Source organism: Diplotaxodon limnothrissa, linkage group LG3, assembly GCF_057381915.1.
Source record: "Diplotaxodon limnothrissa isolate DT_005_m linkage group LG3, D_limnothrissa_male_GT1.1, whole genome shotgun sequence".
Classification (NCBI taxonomy): Eukaryota; Metazoa; Chordata; class Actinopteri; order Cichliformes; family Cichlidae; genus Diplotaxodon; species Diplotaxodon limnothrissa.
Genome location: NC_140598.1, coordinates 62580113 through 62599140, shown reverse-complemented (window position 1 = coordinate 62599140; position 19028 = coordinate 62580113). Strand labels below are relative to the sequence as shown.

General features: G+C 39.9%; 1 protein-coding gene across 3 annotated transcripts in view; it reads left to right on the top strand.

Annotated features, from left to right (window-relative positions):
• nlgn2a (neuroligin 2a) overlaps window positions 1-19028 on the top strand; it is a 158469-nt gene that overhangs the window by 15160 nt on the left and 124281 nt on the right. For 2 of the 3 annotated variants that reach the window (XM_085351072.1, XM_085351074.1), the window contains exon 2: window positions 18957-19010. The exons of the other annotated variant lie outside the window; for it this stretch is intronic. In XM_085351072.1, coding sequence (XP_085207198.1) covers window positions 18957-19010 — 54 coding nt within the window. The remainder of the gene's footprint in view (window positions 1-18956; window positions 19011-19028) is intronic. 3 annotated transcript variants of the gene reach the window in all.

Below are 19028 nucleotides of genomic sequence, written 5' to 3'. Positions count from 1 at the left end.
TACCAGCTTGTATTTGTTATTGCATTATGCAGTTTTCAGTCTTGGAACACTTTCCGTTTTATATCACTGTCAACACTCTTCTGCAGTGTTGTGTTTTTGCGAGATCACGTGCGGCTTTTGGCTCTGTCCTCAATTTGTTCTGTAATGAAATTAAGAAACAGCGTACATTCAGTTGTCACTAACCAGCAGCTCACTGCCGTTACGCACAGTGACGCCAGTTTGGCCGTCTGGGAGGCTTTTTACCAGCAGCACGTGCCGCACACTCATAGCGGTGCAAATTTCAGCACCACGGACAGCGTCACAGAAACTGTAACTGATCACAGTTTGAAGACACTCTGCTTCTTCCTTCCATCAGGCTTTATGGAAATTCACCTCACATAATGCTTACAAGTGAGCTTTCAAGTAAGTAACCATCTGCTCTTACAACCAAAACAAAGGAACGTTTTTGCTATTCAGAGTTTATGCTCATCTATCATACTATTCATGTCACAGGAGTTTTCTATATCATCACAATTCAAACTAGTATGAATTACAGTAATCCTCAGCCATGAATACTGTGTTATATTATTGTTATTTCACCTGTATTAGTAGTTGCAAGCTTTAGTCCAACCTCTCTACTTACTGTGGGGGAAATATTTATTTGATCCTCTTTTGAATTTGTAAGTTTGCTCACTTACAAATGAGCAGTCTCAATTTTTTATGATAGTTTAATTTTAATGAAAAGAGACAGAAAAGACAGATACAGTGAGACGCATTACATAAAAAAGGATCATAAAATTGTTAAAGTTTTATGTCACTGAGTCAGATAAGTATTTGGTCCCCTACAAACCCAGCCAGGAGGCAGAGAAATGCTGAGTATGACCAAAACAACACCTTCCCCTGCTTTGGGCACAGGGCATTTGTTCATGTATCCTAAAATATTAGACTATAATCTACTTCCCTCAACCAGAACACTGAAGATGGGTCCTGGATGGGTCTTTCAGGATGACAGAGACCCAAAACATACCACTAAGGCAACAAAGGAGTGGCTAAAGAAGAAGCACAATAAGGTCCAGAGTGGTCCAGCCAGTCTCCAGACCTTTAACCTACAGAAAATCTGTGCAGGGAGTTTGCCAAAATCCTTCCTGAGATGTATGCTACCTTGGTGACTGACTACAACACTAACTACAAATGCCTTACCACTGTGCTTGCCAACAAGGCTTTCTCAACCAAGTGCTAAATCTTGTTTTGCTTGGCGATAAGATATTTATTTCACTCAGTTACATGCAAATCAATTTAAAGTCTTGAGCATCACCATAACATATGAATGAACTAACTGTTGAAACATTCTGCATGATGCAAGAAAGTCAAGCTAATCACAGATAGAGCATGGGTCTACGTGTAGGTGATGTTGATTCCTACATTTAGCTTTAAATTTAAGCAGAAAAACTTTAATAACTAATGGAAACACAAGTGATTCTATGAGGTATTTTTTTCCATGAAGTGCTAAACTTTTAATTTCTTATCAAAGTTTTTCTTCTTTTTTTTATGGATCTAATCAAATACCTTTTTAAAGCTAACAGAGATGTTCCCCACCTGATTTTTACAGTAAATGATGCTGCTACGGGTTTAGTCTCTACCTGACAAAACACATTACACTGTTGGGTTGTATGTATGATGTAGCTTGGGGAGATAAGGTAGCTTGAAAAAGAGATGGCAATTGAACTGTCCAAAAGCATTAAAATAACATGTTCTACCACTGCTGTCAGCTCTGCCTTATTTCCCAGACGTCTCCTTTAGTTTTGCGCTCAAGTTTAATAGGATTTTACTCCCATTTTAGAAGACCTTACTGAGCTAAATTAATATTAATGGAAAATCTCAGATGGTTTCATTATTCAGACTTAGCAGGGTTATTTAAGAGTGGACTTTTCCTTCAATGGAATATGCACAACTGACAAACATAAGGAGAGAGGCTGAAAAGCCAAAGGAAGACACAAAAGGTATAAAAGTATGTATATAAGCATGTTTCTGCATCTTTGTCTCCCTCCTGGCCTTTTGACCCAAATTACTCCCTTTGCTCCATCCCAGTACTCCGTCAGGGGTCCACTCTGTCAGCATTAGGAGCTGTGCCTCATCTGCTCACTGGTTAGTAATGTCCCAGTGCTGCAGCCCGCGGTGGAATAAGCTCTTACAAGGCTGCACTGAGAGGACCGAGCGCTGAGATGGATTTAGATGGTGGAAAATAAAAAAGTGTCTGCTCCAAACCAGCTTCACTGCTTTGTGTCATCGCTCTCAGAGCAGCCGGCAGAAGTTACTCAGGCTCTTTTATTAAGACATGCCCAGATTGCTGTGTGCACTGACCGTCTCCATCCTAAAGTTTTTTTTATTTAGTGGAATGTATCAAGTAGGATCGTGTGTCACTATTTAGAATTTCATTTTAAATGTACGCCATCATTTACAGAAAATAAAACGTTGACCTCTGTTGATTCCACTTCTGCGAGGCTTTTACTGCTGCAGATTTACTTCGTCTGCTACAACCACTGGTTTATGGTGGCTAATGGTTAGCAAATTTTAGCAAACTGTAATGTAGTGTAGTGATGTATTTGTTTTCTAAAAATGTGTTTGTATTTAGAGCCTAATAATGATCTATGTGAAGCAACAGGCTCAGGAGTATATATTCTTCTTTTCTCTTCCTTTCAAATTAGCTTGTGTGTGTGCGTTTGTGTGCAAGGTATGATTTTATGAGGTTTTATTTGTGTGTGTGCCTGCTTTGGTGCTCCTCCAGTACAGGAACCTACTGCTCATTGTGGTTGAAAGTAGTAATTTTACTTTTTCACTGGCTCATTTTGTCTCTTCACTCACTCTGCCGGCACTTTCATTATCAATGCGTGCGCACTGATGCACTGACGCGTGAAACAATCCATTTAGCTGTTAGCGTGTTTCAGAGATGAAGCAGTCTATAGCTGATTATTTAGAGAAAAAACAAAAATGAGGAGAAAGAGCAGCAGAGGCTGATGAAGAGTTAGAAACAACAAGAGGTCCCAACTAAACGCAATTGATGTGAAGTCAGGGAAATACTGAATAAGTCAGTAAGGCAACAGCCACTGCTGGGTGTATGAGGGCAATTCTGTGGGTGTATGTGTACTATGTCTACATATCTTTGTGGGGACCAAACATTGAAAGTCTACTACACTTGTGGGGAGTTTGAAGGCATTTTTGTGCTTTTAGTGTCAGGGTTACATTTAGGTTAGGCATTTATTTTTGATGGTTAGGTTTGGAGTAAGTGGCTCGGGAAAGCATTATGTCAATTAGATGTCCCCACAAGGATACGAAAACATGACTCTGTGTGTGCATGTATGCTTATTTAAACATCTTTGTGAGGACCAATTGGCATGCCACTATACTTGTGGGGTCCAACATTCACTTCTTTTTCATCCTGGCGTTGTTCCCGCTGGTGCAGGGTCTGGTCTTCGGCAAAGGTTTCTCCCATTTGGTTTTCTCCAAGGCGTCCTCAGGTGATGCGTTGACACCCTTAATGTCTTCCTTGATTTTGTCCATCCACTGTTTGTTCGGTCTGCTTTGAGGCCGGCTTCCTTCTGGGTCGATCCTCATAGTCGTTTTTGCTACAGAGTTCTCATCGCTTCGAATCACGTGTCCATACCACCTCAGGCGGGACTCTAGCATCTTTTCCTTAATTAAGGCTACACCTTCGGAGCATGCGCATCTCCATGGTGTTTAGGGCCTGCTCATGTGTGGTCAATGCAGGCCAACATGCAGAGCTATGCGGGCTACTGGGCAGACCACTGCGGGTCCAACATTCACTTGTGGGGACCAAATGCCAGTCCTGATGAATTTGAAGGCATTTTTGAGGCTCATAATGTAGTTTTGGGCTTAGTGTTACAGTTAGGTTTATGCTAACCCTAATCATTTCCATTGATTATAGTTAGGGAAAGGGAATGCATTACGTCAATTCGATGTCCTCACTAAGATGTGAAAATGTGTTTGTATGTGTGTTCTCATTGTCAGAAATTTGGCTTTTCTATTGGAGGAAACGGTAAACTTGTCTCACAGAAAACAGCATTAGAGACGACACAATACTGAAATCAAATAAATACACATATTAGCATCAATCAGAAACTTCACCTACGGACATACATGGATGTAGCCTCAGTGATGTCACCTGTTGGTCCTCAACTTTTGGATTTTGGCTGCTGCCATGTTTGCCTTTTGGAGCTAAAAGTAACCAGATTACATGCCAATACAACCAAGTTCCAGTTAACCCTTTAAAGCCGGTAGGAGCGGGCACACTCCATTTTGCGTAACTATTTTTAAATCCGGGTAGCACTGCAACTACGTACGCTAGCGCAATAATATTTTTGCATATGAAACCAGAGGAGTTGTACTTACATCTTATGCCATCAGCTTGTCCTAAGTCAGGTTTCCTTCCACATATAGCTTTGCAAAAACTGCATAAAAAGCACTTGCAGCAACAAAAACATAATATTCCAGAAACACGCTTTGCCGATCCATCAGCTGTTTGTAACACTTCCTACGTCCATCAGCACGAACTATCACATGTCCGCCATGTCCTGCCCGAAACCGGAAGTGACGTCATTTTGCGGAAATGTAGTTTTCTACCATCAGGACCTTATGTGCCTATACTTGTGTTTTTAAAAGTTATGTTTGACTTTATGACTTTCTGTGTCGTTTCTGGGATGCTGAGGACTCAAATTGCACTGCTGGAAATAGTTTATTTTGATGCATAAGCTGTTTCTTTTGCAAATTTGCAGTATAATATTTATTTTTGTTTTTCCTGCAGTATATAAAAATTGGTGTATTTCAAAAATAAAACTATGAAGACACTTAAAATAAATTTCCTGTGGTGGGAAACTATTTTGTGCAACTTTTTTGTATTTACAGTTTTGAGGGATAAGCCTCTTAAATTTCTCTAACTAGAAATATATGTTAAAAAAACAAAAACGATTTCACATTTTTTGTAATTTATTGCACTTTTTTGCAATTTATGTAATTACTATGCACTTAATGCAGACATATTATTAACATTTGGGCTATAATGGTTGTATTAATGTATATCAATTTGAAATGCTCCCAAAAATGGCTCCACAGCATGTAAAAATATAATATAAGCTCTGGCGGACTCGGTTCTATGCTAGGTCTTAAAGGGTTAAGTTCTGGTTACTAACCAGAGATGGATTAAACTTTCATGCGAAGTAATGTTTATTCTCTTAAATTATTTTGTTCTGGATTTCTGTGCAGTGTTATGAGTTTAAGTGTTTAGCATTTAGTAACCCGAAAAATATCAAGTGCAGCTTCCTGGGGCTCTGACAGTCTTTGTAGTGTGAGGTGAGTAAAGGAAAAAGTCTGTTCTAATTGAATAATTTAATCGTCTAAAGCAGTTTTACAGAGGCAGAATTTTGATTAGTGATCCAGTACCTATTGAGGCATCCTATGGATTGAACTGTTGCCTTTGTAAAATATAAATCTAGCCAAATGATGTGGTTAAATCTCTCTTTGGGTCTTGTTTTGGTCTTTCACCTGTGATTTTATTTATTTGACAGTTTTTCTGTTCTCAGTGTGTAGCGATATAAAAACAGAGAAGCACAAAGTGAGCGTAGTCCCAAACACTATTTGAGTCCATACTCGGTGTCACAGTCACTTCAGTTCTTGTCTGCATGGTGTCTCTTTAGGAGAACAGGCTGCTTCTGTGTATCATGCAGTGGAAGCAGCTTTGGTGCTAAAGAAGACTTTAAAGCCCACATAGATGGATAAACAGCCACAGTGATCTTGGACCATATTAGAAGGTTATTGCACAGATCACCAACAAGCCTTTGTTTGGGGCAGAAATAGCCCAGGGGTTGAATGACTGTTCAAACACACAAACACAGATTGATGCCTTTGTGTTTTTCATGAACAGAGGCAACAGAAGACAATACACCGCAGAGATTACCTCTGAGATGAAATACTACATGAAATGGCAACAGAGCAGCTGAGCCTGTCGGCATTTTTAATAGCTCAACAGAGCAGCCTCCCGCCATATTTTTCTTGTTTCCCCGTTACCTCCTCCACCTTCCCCATATGTCAGACAACATAAAGACTTGTTGCTCTTCAAAGGTTAGCCTAATAAAGAGCACACACATCTCTGCTGACAAAACTGCAAATGTCAAAATGGTTAAAAAGCAAACTTTTCTGAGCATAGCTCTTATCTTATACGTGGAGTGATGAACAGAAGATGCTCTTCTAATAGACGCAGGGCATTATGGGATATGGGGTCTGTGTCTTTATAGTATCTTATCACCTCTGCAGTATTAAGAGTAGAAATTGACTAGATAAGCACAGGTGCGAATTGGGAATTTGAAATATCGTAGTATGTGTGTCTTAAATTGTGATTATTTTGTTAAAACTGAACTCCAGACCTCTATAACTACTGCTTTCACAGAAAAAGAAGAGTTTGTGTTTTTAAAAATCTATCATTTCTGCACAAATTGATTTCAAACTAATGCCGTTGCTTGTTGCGATCTTGCTGTGATTCATTGCACTCAGAACAATGGGATAGCCTTCTTTTGAAAGGCAGACCATAAGTCAGTAGTAATCGGATATAATCACAATATTTGGTACAGTAATAATGGTGAAGTGGTGAGCTGCCAAGCCTCGTCAGTGTAATGTTTGGAGTTGCTACCTGCTGAAGCCATTGTTTGCACTGGCACTGGGGTCCTCAATTACAGCGAAAAGCTTAGAAATGATGACGTGTGTTTTAGACCTAATATCACTTTGCTCCCCAGCTTCTGTTATTTACATTTAACAGTTATGAGCTCGCTGCTTTGTGAAGCTGGTGAGAGATCACCAGTTTATTAGGATACTTTTATATACTTTTACTTTACTTTTATATACTTTTACTTTTAGATTATTAACTATGGCCAGAGTTAGAATGAATAAAGTCAGCATACAGTGTGTACCAATTTTTTTGTCCGTCACCCAGTGAAAGGTTTATGCCACAGCTGCCCTCAGTTACCAGCACTGGTAATTACCAGAATCATCACTGTTCCTGTAATGGTTAATCCATCTGTATACCCAAGCTCTTTAAACAAAATTATGGTTTTAATGCTAAAATATTATTATCACTGTTATGCTTATTTTTTATTAATTAATTACAGTTATTTACTTGCAGTCTTGAACAGAAAGTTAGTTTTAGTCCTTGAAAGTTCAAATGTGAGAATAAAGTTTTTGACAGATTTCTTTTCTTTCTTGTTTTCATCACAGGTGGACAAATGCATTTGTTAAGCACTTTATGTGCAAATGAGCCAAAAGCTCATCTTTCAGTCTGCAGTCAGTCGATGAAATGAGGAGTCGCACCAAGGCCCGGTTCAGTTATATAACTCATTCGAAGCTACTTTAGTAAACTCAAAGAGTAACAAGGAAATGGGCAAAAGTCTTTCATTTTTTGAGCGCTTAATAATTACGAAACGTAAAACTTGTTACTTTTTTAATCACAATTTTGAATATATAATTTTCTGTTTAGTATAGGTGGAGTGTGACTGATTTATTGGTGTTTTAGTGGTTTATTGGTATTGGCATTGATAATGACTGGTAATATGAGTGTTGCTATTTGGTTTGCTCAGGGTGCTTTGCAACTTTCCATTTGGGCAGCGGGTAAAACGAGTAAATGAAAGGATTTTTTTAAATGGATATTGGTCTTAAAAATCGCACATGAGTTGGGCTCTGAATGTAACAGGGACATTGCCATACACTTCACTGCAGAAACGGGGGGCTGCTGTGGAGGTTTCTTCATTAAAATGTGAGTGCAGTGAACAGAGTTTGCACAGTGTGTTCTCTGTGACATATGAAGCAATATAACGATTTTTTTCTTTATTTGTTCACCTTATAAAAAGTTAATGCAGCAGCACGACCCCTCACTCAGGTTCAGCGTGGGTTAAGAATAGCAGAATGTCTCACTCGTGGTTGATGGTAATCCTTTTTTACTGATAATCCTCCTTTCATTTTTTGTGATGACGGGTCATTGTAAAACCCTGAACTGTTGTAATTTGAGGTCTGTAGTGATTCAGATTCAGCTCTAAAGAACACATTTGTCAGTGTAGTGAATGCATGAATGCACGAACAGATAAGCCTACTAGTGTGTGTGTGTGTGTGTGTGCACGCCTGGCTACATGGGGAGAAAATGGCTTTAACCTTCATGCCCACGCGATCATCACCACTCCGTAAATGTCACTCCATCATCTGCCTCCACCACTCCCTACATCTCTGTTTACCTCGCGTTCTCTCGGATTCACATAATCTCTTTATCTCTTTTCACTGTCATCTCTTCATCCATAGTTGTTTTTCCCCTCTCAGAATCCTGTTTTCCTCCTAGACTTCCTCTTCCCTCCTCAGCTCCTTCGCCTCATTTCTTGACTTTTTTCCTTTAACTCCCACCTCTTTTACAAATACCCTCCAGCCATGCTTTCCACCTTTCCCCTCATTCATAACATGCCCACCTGAACCACACATGCACACACGCCCAACCTTTTCTTCTCATTTACTTCCCCATACCTGTCCAAATATCAGCCTCTTTCTCTTTTTATTTTTCAGCTTCGTCTTACTGCGTCTTTCCTGTCTCTCTCGTACACGCATTATTGCGAAAACCTTGTGTCAGCATCCTATTCTCCCATGTCTTCTCCATCCTTCTTTTTTCTTTCTTTCCTTTTTTTTTTGCCCACTCGATTCTGGCCCTTCAGCCAGGGTGGATCGATATTTCTCAGGCTCTCAGTCTGAAGCTTGAGAATGAGGCACCGAGAGACTGAAAGGGGAGAGAGAGTTGACAGCGAGAGAAAAATGGTGTACAAAAAGGAAGGAGAGGGGGAACGGTATTGGAGAAAAGGGAAAAGAAATAGAAGGATGGAAAAGATAGATTGTATAAAAAGAAAGAAAAGGAAGGAGGAGGGGCAGAAAGAATGATGGCTACCATGAAATGACTCTGAGTCGGAAGCATGTGTACTCATAATGGGCTGCTTTATGGCGCAGTTATTTCTCACTTTGCATCTTAATTAGCTGACATATTATCTACTACATAGATTATCTACTACATACATTGGACGCTGTATTGATTTTTAAATATACAATATATTTATGTAACTTCGAGAGAATTAAAATGAGACAATATTGTCGCTGCTTTCCCTCTGCACGATTTCAAAGCTCTCGTGCAGAGAGTGGAGGCCCAACAGTCTATGATATCTTATATTTAGAAAGCTTACATTCAAACAACCACACTCAAAAATAGTGACTATTTTCTTCACAACGTCACAACAACAAAAAACTATTGGTTACTTTGTGTTTTTTCCACCTAAAGTCCAAAGTTACACGCTATCACAAACCAACCAATCAAGCAGCACATGAACAGCTCCTGTATTTTGCAAGGCGAGACTGCAGATTTCCTCAGTGCTGTCTGGTGGAGTGTAACGGCTTCATTTCCCTATCAGTGTGACAGCAAGTAAAAGGTGAAAATGTTCTAAATCTAACATGCACTTAAGTCAATATCGATTTATTTTAGGAAACTAAAATCAGTTTCACAGCTCAGTGTGATCACAGCAATCCGTGGCCTCGGTTTCTGTGCCGGTCAGTGCTCCTGCCTCCTTAGGGGACAAGGCGCTATTCCCAACTGAGAGCAAACAGTTTACCCAGTGAAATGGGTACTATTGAAAAGAAACATACTGCATGGCTTTAACAAGATTGCTACAAATTTCAGCAGCTCCTAGCAGAACTAGTTTTAAATATTTTGTGTTGTTCGGTCTCTGTTAAATAAAAGTCCCTTTGATATCTCACTTTTTGCCTTTTATGGAAAATACTGAGATATATGTCTTGTTTTGTACCGAAGCACAGCTGAAACCTTTATCACAATATGGATTTTGTTGTAGAAATGTCCACAGTTGGGTTTCTGTAAGCAAAGCAGTGAGTACTACATTGTCAGATCAGTGTAATAACTTAAGGAGCCATAAAATCAGCAGCAGCAGTAAATTTACAAAGAGTCCTGGCAGGCGGGCTTTGCTTTGTCATTGTGGAGTATACAGTGTGCATTGATAAGATTCTGCAAGTTGTAATTTCAAGATGAATACAACCTTAGTAATGAATGTAAAGTACATTAACTCACACTAATTAGACATATTTGGAAGGACACTTACACTTTGAGTTTCCAGATGTGTGAATATAGTCGCGTTATTTACGTTTCTACATCCATTCTCTTCATCCATGGAGAGAGAGGCAGGATACACCCTGCACATGAATGGTGAGGAGCTCACCCAATCTGCGAGGGACTTTGAGAAAAGCTCTTCCAAATTTAAAGGAGGCAATTGAGCTGGTTTGGGCATCTGACCAGGATACCTCGCAGACACCTTTTGAGGTTATCTGGGCATGCCCAACTCAGAGGAACCCAACTGGGAAGACCAAGGACATGCTGGAGATTCTATCTCTTGGCTGACTTGAGGATGCATTGGCGTCTCTCTGGAAGAGCTCAAAGAGGTGGCGAGGGTAGGGGGAGGGTGCCCCATTAAAATACACTCAAATCGCCTTTTTTCCCCCATTCTCATGCTCAATTTTAAAATTCAGCAAATTGGTTGAACAATAATGAACTAAGTCGCTGCCATGCAACTCAACATATTTGCATTAATGGGTAGTTGAAATAAATGAGTGTGTGTACTGCTGCAGTGGTGGATGCCCATATTTAATACAGAAATGTGGTCTTAAAGTGGGTGGAGCTAAAGCAGCTTACTTGAGACACAGCTGAGGGATTGGACCGAGGCCCAGTGTAGGATGGATCATTTCGAACAGTGGATCATACAGAGCTACTCCAACTGAGTCCAAGTATAAAATGAGCACATTAGGTGCACTTTAAATGATTTTTATTAACGTTGAACACCTTATGAATCACTTTTTATTCATGAATTTCAAAACACATCACCCAGTCCCACTTTTTCCTGTCAGTTTTGACCAGTTGATGCCTCGGAAACAACCCAAGTGATATACAGATGTAAACAATAATAAGCTGTCAGAACCTTCCACGCATAAATCTCTTACCCTCTTTTTATGTGCATATACTCTCCTGAGAAGAATACAGAATGAGATTAAAGCCTGCCCAAGCCAGCTCAAGCACAACAGATCTACTTCTCATAGCTCAAAATAAGGATGGAGAGCAAGCAGAACTTGAGTGCGCACTTGTCTTATGAATAATTCGAACGTTCAAAATTAGGAGATGGGCAGCATAATCCCTAAGTTATCAAGCACTTCTAAAATATGGAGATGTAACCAATTTTTTTAATAATGCATGCAGTTTCATCTCTATTACCATTTATTTCTTTATTTTTATTTTATGTTTTGCTTTTAAAACTTAGGAAAATGCACAAATGTCTCGTAAACAGTTTGGCATGTGAGAGCCGAAACTTCACGAAAAAATAATAACCTTTCATAACCCTGGCGCAACATGCTGCTAAAATTTAGTGTGCTGTGGTTTTCCCTCTGGTGGCCTTGAGCATCATGGGACAGCAGCATGACAGCCTCATCTATCTTTCTCCGTTGGTTTAAAAATCCCCCACAAAGCCTATTATTCACCTAACACTCCGACAGGCAAGGTTACTGTGTGCTAAGTGAGATAGACATAAGAGAAAGAGAGTAGCTCTTATTTTAGTCTTCTCAATCAAAAAAAGCCAGATCACTGTAGCATCTGATTGGAAAAGGGCCTTGTCGCACCCGTCCTGTTCTGTGTCGTCCAGTTTTAAATCGATTTTTAATTTTTGTTGCCCTCCTCCAACATTAAAGAGCGGTGTGATTTCACAGTGCCTCTGGTTCGAGCGCTTTACGTCTTTGAATTCTGCGTCGCGCGCCGGTGTTGTCTGATAAACAGTCATGCAAATCACCTCACTTAATTGAGAGAACTGAATTGAGACTTAATGACGCGGGAGTGCCGGAAAACTACTTTTGACAGGGTGACTAATGACGGCTGTGTAAATCCATTCGGAATATTTCTGATGTGTGAATTTTGAACATCACCTGAAAGGACAGAAGCTCCGCCAAGCTCGCGGTGGCTCCGACTTTAACTGCCATTCATCCGAAAATGGACTTCACAGTTGTTTTGTAATGTAGTCACAGCTATTCATGTGCGACCAGCCCACACGCTACTCATACGCATGCAGAGTTTAGCGGCTCAGGGAGCTGTGCTGCGTGATAAATGGCAGCATTATATGTCTGCCTGCCCGGCTGCTTGATTGTCTGTACATCTTGCCATTGTGCAGCTCTATTGCACACGCATGCACTCACACCACAACATGGACTTACAAGGTGTAAAATAGGGGAATGTGGGTGAGCGACTCTCACCCATCCCCGTTGCTCATCTCTAACCTGTTCGCTCACAAATCCGATTGAGGTATTCATTTCATTTCTGCTGCTATACTTTAGCTCGAGGACAATGGTGGGATCCTATCTTCCCGTCTTTACGACCGTCTCACACAGACACACGCGTAATCTCTTGCACAGTCGCCGCTCACTCAGAGGCTGTCAGGCACACTAACGTTTCCTCGTAGATCACGCCGGACTGCCTAAATGAGCTACTCAACACGTACTTACTCGCGCAGCGGCACATAAACAGTTTTACGCACGTTCACTCATATCCATAAACACAAAGAAATAAGCCTCTCCGGTGTTTGGGAATTCAGTCTGCGTCAAATCGCATAATGACACCAACTGGTGTGGTACACACAGAATGATATGAATGTACAAAACAGGGCAAAATATAGCATTATTAAAAAAATAAATCCAATCTCTGTTACCCATTGCATCAGATGGAGTTTAACCAAAATAAAAGCTTAATTAATAATTATGTTCCTTTTGAAAAAGCGCAAAAAGAAAAAGAGATGACACTTGTGAAACTTTTAATTGCATCAAAAGCTATCGACCCTTTAAAAACAGATATTATTTATATTTATTTACTATTTCGCCTTAGTTTCCTGTTTTTAGCTGATCCGAGAGGCCCTGGTGTGGTTTTCTGCTGCTGTAGCCCATTAGCTTTAAGGTTGTTGTTCAGAGATGCTCTTCTGCAAAAGTCATTATTTGAGTTACTGTTGCTTTCCTGTAGTCTTGCATCAACAAGATATTTTTTTTACCACAGAGCTGCTGTTGACTGGATATTTTCTCTTGGTCATATGTGAGGTTTTTTTGCTTGTTTGTTTTTCGGGGTAAAATACCAGCAGATCAGCAGTTTCTGAAATAGACCAGTTTGTTTGGTACGAACAACCAACCACCTTCAAAGTCACTTAAATCACCTTTGTTACACATTCTCCATTCAAACTTCAGCAGATAGTCTTGACCGTGTCTATGTGTGCTATAACTTTCAAATGATTTAAATGTTTTTTGAACACACTGAAAGACAATAAATGACAAACAAAATCCTCTGTTTAACCTGTTGTTTCTCTAAATGTCAGACACAGCTGCACAAATAATATAGTTTAATATGTTCAGCAATGCAAGACACAATAAGGACCATTTCCACCACCTTTGGCTTTTCCCCCATCTTCTTTGCTGTGCACACCTTGTGCATGAACCTGTGAGCATCTCCTCACATCCTCCATTGCCAGTGTGTCCTAACAGTCCATTTTGCATGCACCTTCCATGTTTTGGAGAGGTCTGGCCATCGGGAGAAGTGGAGCCAAATTGAAACCTTACATAACGGGCTTCAAAGCGAGCTGCGGTCGACCCACGATCCAGACAGAATAACGCAAGCAGAGGAAGAAGGAAAGAGGGGAGGATAAAAGGATGGGTCTGTTTAAAAAGAGAGGGTGTAAACAACTGGAGGTCTGAAATATTCTTAGCCACTGCTTTATGTAGCATGCCTGATTAAAATACATGTTAATATCTGAAAAGTGTACACAAAAGCCTCATTAGGCTTTTTTATTTCTAAGAGTTAGCAGATGTCTTTGTTTCAGTCCTGGGGCTGAACTAGTCTGTGCAGTGTTAATCCCTTCTGTCTGTTTTTGGTGTGCTTTAATGACATGTGCTGGTATTTTTAGCCTCTACAGGTGCAGTCAGTGCATGCGGGGGGTAAATGGGGTTGATGGAGTTAGGGTTTGATTCTCCAGGAAATTGCTCACACGCCCATCACTGCAGTTCTTTTGATTGTGGGGAGGAAAAAAAGGCCTTAAAACGTCAGGAAGACCAGTTATTTCTCCCACCAATAGCTTGATTCTCAGTGCTCAGCTCCTCGCCCACTCATTGCGAAAAGATGTCAATCAAGCTACACTTTTACACTTTTCCTCAGCATGTTGCTGGTAATGGTTGCTTGATTTTACTTACTTCCCATTTTGTCACAGCCCCACCAGCCACCAAACCCCAAAATCCCTGCTCGCTCCTGTTTCTTTGATAAGCAGTCCAGCATTTAAACTTTTTTCACAGCTTTTCGGGATGTCGTTTTGATGTGCGTCAATCACATTGGTTGATTTTTTTGTGCCCACAGCTAATATTGAACTTGATCAATGAAGTGGTCAGTCAGGGGCTTATTTTTACTCTCATGTGTTTCACTAAAGGAAAAAAAAATCCACGTGTCTCAACAAAAGGATGGAGTTTACTCAGGTTTCCACTGGTGTTGTTTCCACTAAAGAGTTTCCATTCTCAAGGATCTAACTGGTGACTCTGAGCTCCCAGGATTTTTTGTTGTATAAGCAAAATCTGTTTTTAGTTTGGAAATGCCACAAAAGATGTTTCACCCTCAGGATTTTAAATATAAGTGGAAATGTTTGAAAAATCAGCTTCCATGTGGTAGATACTAGTTAAATACTTATAACCTTCTGATTTTAGGTCACCAGTCTTCGAGTTTCCATTAAATTAGTCATCATAACTCTTTTTGTTGGTCTTTTCTAATAATTTACTCAAAACAAGAAAGCAGTTTGTATTTTAAAATGTAAGTACTTAAATTGTGTTTAAGAAGGAATTCCATGTTTGTGTCCAAAAAAGTCAGCAACTGTAACACGTTCACTGTTTCACTTGAACGTGTTACGGTCTTAAATACTACCTCCACTGTACTTTGTGTGGTAGAATGGCACTACACTAGTGTGGAGGTTGTAAGGCTTCATATGTCAGATGAGCTCAGCATTAGCTGCTGGAGGACTTTCATGAACTTTCGTAAAAGCATAATGTTGTCCACATGACGAATCCTTCTGTCCTAACCTCGCTCAGATTGTAAATCCATGTCTCTGTGTTACAGTTCTATAAATCATGTGTCAGGATCCACACCCACGGGCCAGATCTGGCCCTTTGTAAGTTTGAACCTGGCCCACATTTCACTTTTAGCACACCAACACACCAACAACCGTCTCCACAGCGATTCATGGCCAGCTAACAGAGAATACAGCAAAAATCTGATGTTGGGTTGGTGCAAACAGTTTCTGTTCTCAAACAACATAACTCGCATTGTTATTGTGCTCTTTGAAATCCACAAACTAGTAAAGATTTGGAGCCATAGACGAGGAACAGAGGCTTCACAAAGTCAAAGACATAAAAGACGCGCAATTACAGCACAATAGTCTGTGCTTTGAGCCCAAGTCTCAAAGTGATGGAGCTGTGAAGGCAAGTGTCATTTTTGTGTGACCAATTTCATGGCAGAAAGCTACAGCGTGTGGACATGTATATTCCATGAACTAAGATCTCTGACTTCTTGTTTTAAATGACATTTCTTACACAACTATTGAGATGCCTTGGTCTTTTTCAGGCCTTTGAAGCAGGCTTGCTAAGATTTGCAGACAGATGTGCACATAAAGATTCATTTGATTGCTTTATAATCGGGTTATATTTGGTTTTATTAATTGCCCCGCACTATCATGGTGAGGCTGTGAACAGGGCTGTTGTAAACTAATAGAGTATTTTGTGAGGCGTTTAACTGGAAAGGCTCTAAGAAACATCCTTTCTAGATTAAAATGAAAGCATGTTAAACTGTATGCACTGAGCTCTTGATATGATTGCTCCAGCGTAGCTGCTGTTGAAACTGAATTTGACACTTGTGATGTATACCATCACCCCTGACCTTGTGCCTATAAATCTGGTGCAATGTAACACATTCTAGATTGAAACACTTTTAACCTTGTAATGGAACGCATATCATATTTGATACATGAGTTTTTCAGACTTCTACATCTCCCGTGTGATTTTTCTTGTCCTGAAAAACCTGATGTGTACTCTCAGACACACAAAGTGCTACTGTGAGCAAACTACTAAAAAGTGACACAAATTAGGGGTTAAAGAAGCACAAGTCAGCCAAGTTTTAGAGTATAAAAATCAAAAATATTAAATACATATTTATAATAACAGGGAGGATGAGCTCTTTATCTTTTTATAATTCCTTCCTATAATGCTGTAACTTGCTCTCTATCTGGTCTTTAAGTGATGACGAATGAACCCTGCTTCTGGGTCCAAAATACTCCTTGTTTATTACGGCTGTTGTGTTTTTAACATGTTTTAATGCTTTGTATCTTATTCTACTTATCTGAACAAGCCCCTAAAAAAGTCAGTGATCACTGTCGGACTCTCTTGGTTTTTATTACCACTATTCATTTTAAAGCTTTTAAAACCTTACGATGTAACAACAGCTCAACCCATGCAGCAGCATATTAATGACTAACCTCGAATTGTGGATGGACGATCTCAGTTATTCTCCTGACTGAAGTCTGATCCATTTGCAGCATCCTGCATTTGTCCCTAACCATCGGGAACCCTCATGTTAATTTTTATCAAGTGGAAAAAAGTTAGCGTTCATCCTCCAGCTTCGCTGTGTTTATATTATGCTAACCATAGCTGTGTAGCTAGCCCAACTTCAGTAACCCTACAAACGTCACTGCTGTTTAGTTTTCTTTCTTCATTTATGTCGAAAGTGACATCAGAGCTACATGTATAAAATTTTTCAGAAATCTCTCAGTCAGAACATGGAATATTGTGTTTAGGTGGAAACTAGCGAGCTAACTCCCTGCTAGCTTCTAACTCTGTTAAATGTTAAAGTTAACTGTTACACCTGGTAGAGCAGCAACGCTGATCATTTTATTACAGATGAAAGAATTTAGATACGTTTTAGATACGTTTTTAACTCTCAGTGATGCCACAGTGTTCGTTTGACGTTGGGACCTGAAGCGGCTAATGATGTCAGACTTAAAGACCGGATATCTTTTTTTAACCGGCGCTGATTTCATCATAGTTCAAAAATAATGTTACTCAGCTCTAAAAGTTGTTATAATAGTTTCATAAAGACTTTTATTTTGAAATCTCCTATTTGGAGGTGAAGTGTTCCTTAGACTTTAGTCATTTATATCTGCCCGGTTGTTAGCAGATAATTGACATTCAGCATTCACCTTGTAGTTTGTGCACCGGCAATATTTCCCCCCTGATGAATTTCAGATACTCTCAGTAAGTTGTTGTTATATAAGTTCTTTTTTTCCCCACAAATCCTTCAGAAAAAAAGGTCCTCTGCCAAACCTCAAGTTCAAAAATTGGATTTATCAGATGAAAGCCAAAGTGATGAAAGGTGAGGGAGTATCTTGCTGTAGTACTTACTTTTCTGAGCGCCGAGGTGAAGAGTATTTTTTACAAACGCTCACCTTCTGAGAGACGAGGCGAACCATATGCACACGTAGCATTTGCTGGAACTAGAAAAAGCATTTGTCTTCCTTTTTTTTTTCCTGTGAGATCTGAGCTGGACGTGACCGAAGCATTCAGAAACCTGACAGGTGGGTGGAGGATAAAGCCAACGTGATCTACAGAGTAGTTTTTTGTAAAGTTCTCACTTTGTGTTGATGAAGAAAAAGACTTGATGTGATAGTGAGGCTCCATCAACGAATGAGAAGGGTTTGTTTTTTCTCTCTTTGATTTCTTTCTGTGCAGATCTCTCTCTTTGTCCATCTTCTTGCATTTTTGCATTTCTCTTTGCCGCTCATTTAATTTACAAAAAAAAAAACAAAAAAACAGCCCGTGGGTAGATGGGGATCAAATTACATTCACCTTTTACCTGCTTTCCTCTGCGCAATTAGTACCACGCTTACTTGTCATTTCAAATTGACACACTGCTGTTGTGTTATGTAATTATTTACCCGCCTGGGGAATAACGCTGTGGTTTACCCACTAAATAATGCTCACACACACACACACATGCACTCACAAAAACCCTCCAAAATGCTGAAGCACCTGTTCCCTGTTTTATCTGAAACATGTTTAACATGCCTTTTAACATTCCAGGGTCATTGTCTCCTGCTGTCTAATTAAAGGTGTCTTTGTGTGTCTTTCTAAAAAGCTCTAATTGACTAATGTTGTGCAGCAGCCCGTGGAGATTTTCGGGGTGCTCTCGCTGCTTAAATGCTCAGCGTTAACATTTTGAGGTTTGAGCATCAGGACCCAAACCTGCCGTCCGTCCTGTAGGTGTTTTCTTCTTTTTTTCTGCGTGGAGGAAAGGGCTGGGTCCTGTTCTTCAAACCACCGAGGTCTTATTAATCCACATTCCCTTTTTCCCCCCTCTTCCTCCAACCCCAACCCCGACCTTCCACCTCCTTTCCCTTCCACCCACCCAGCTTCCAACAAAAACAATACAAGTTAGACTCAGGAACAAAAAAAAGGGTTTAAAGGAGAGAGAGAAACCAGGGGCCCAGAAACAGTGGCAGCATTTTCTTCTGCAGGGGGAGAAAAGGAAATCCGAACCAGTTTTCTTTGATCTTGTGTCTTTTCTTGTGATAAATCTGTGTCTGTGATGCCTTTTGTTTTTGTTTTTGGTACTCTTTTTAAAGGAAAAACACACACGCACACACACACAATAAGCAAACATGAACTCTTGCTGATTTGTCCTTTTTGCTCTTGCTTCTTTTCTTTTTTTGATATTCTTTTTTTCGGTTTTTGCCAGTAATCTTTTTTGAAATTTTCTCTTTTCTCTTTTTCCCCCCTTTTTTTCTTAACCCTAGGTCCGCTCACAAAAAAACACGATGAATCTTCAATGAACAAGCCTCGAGACGAAGGTATTTTTGTTGCATGTT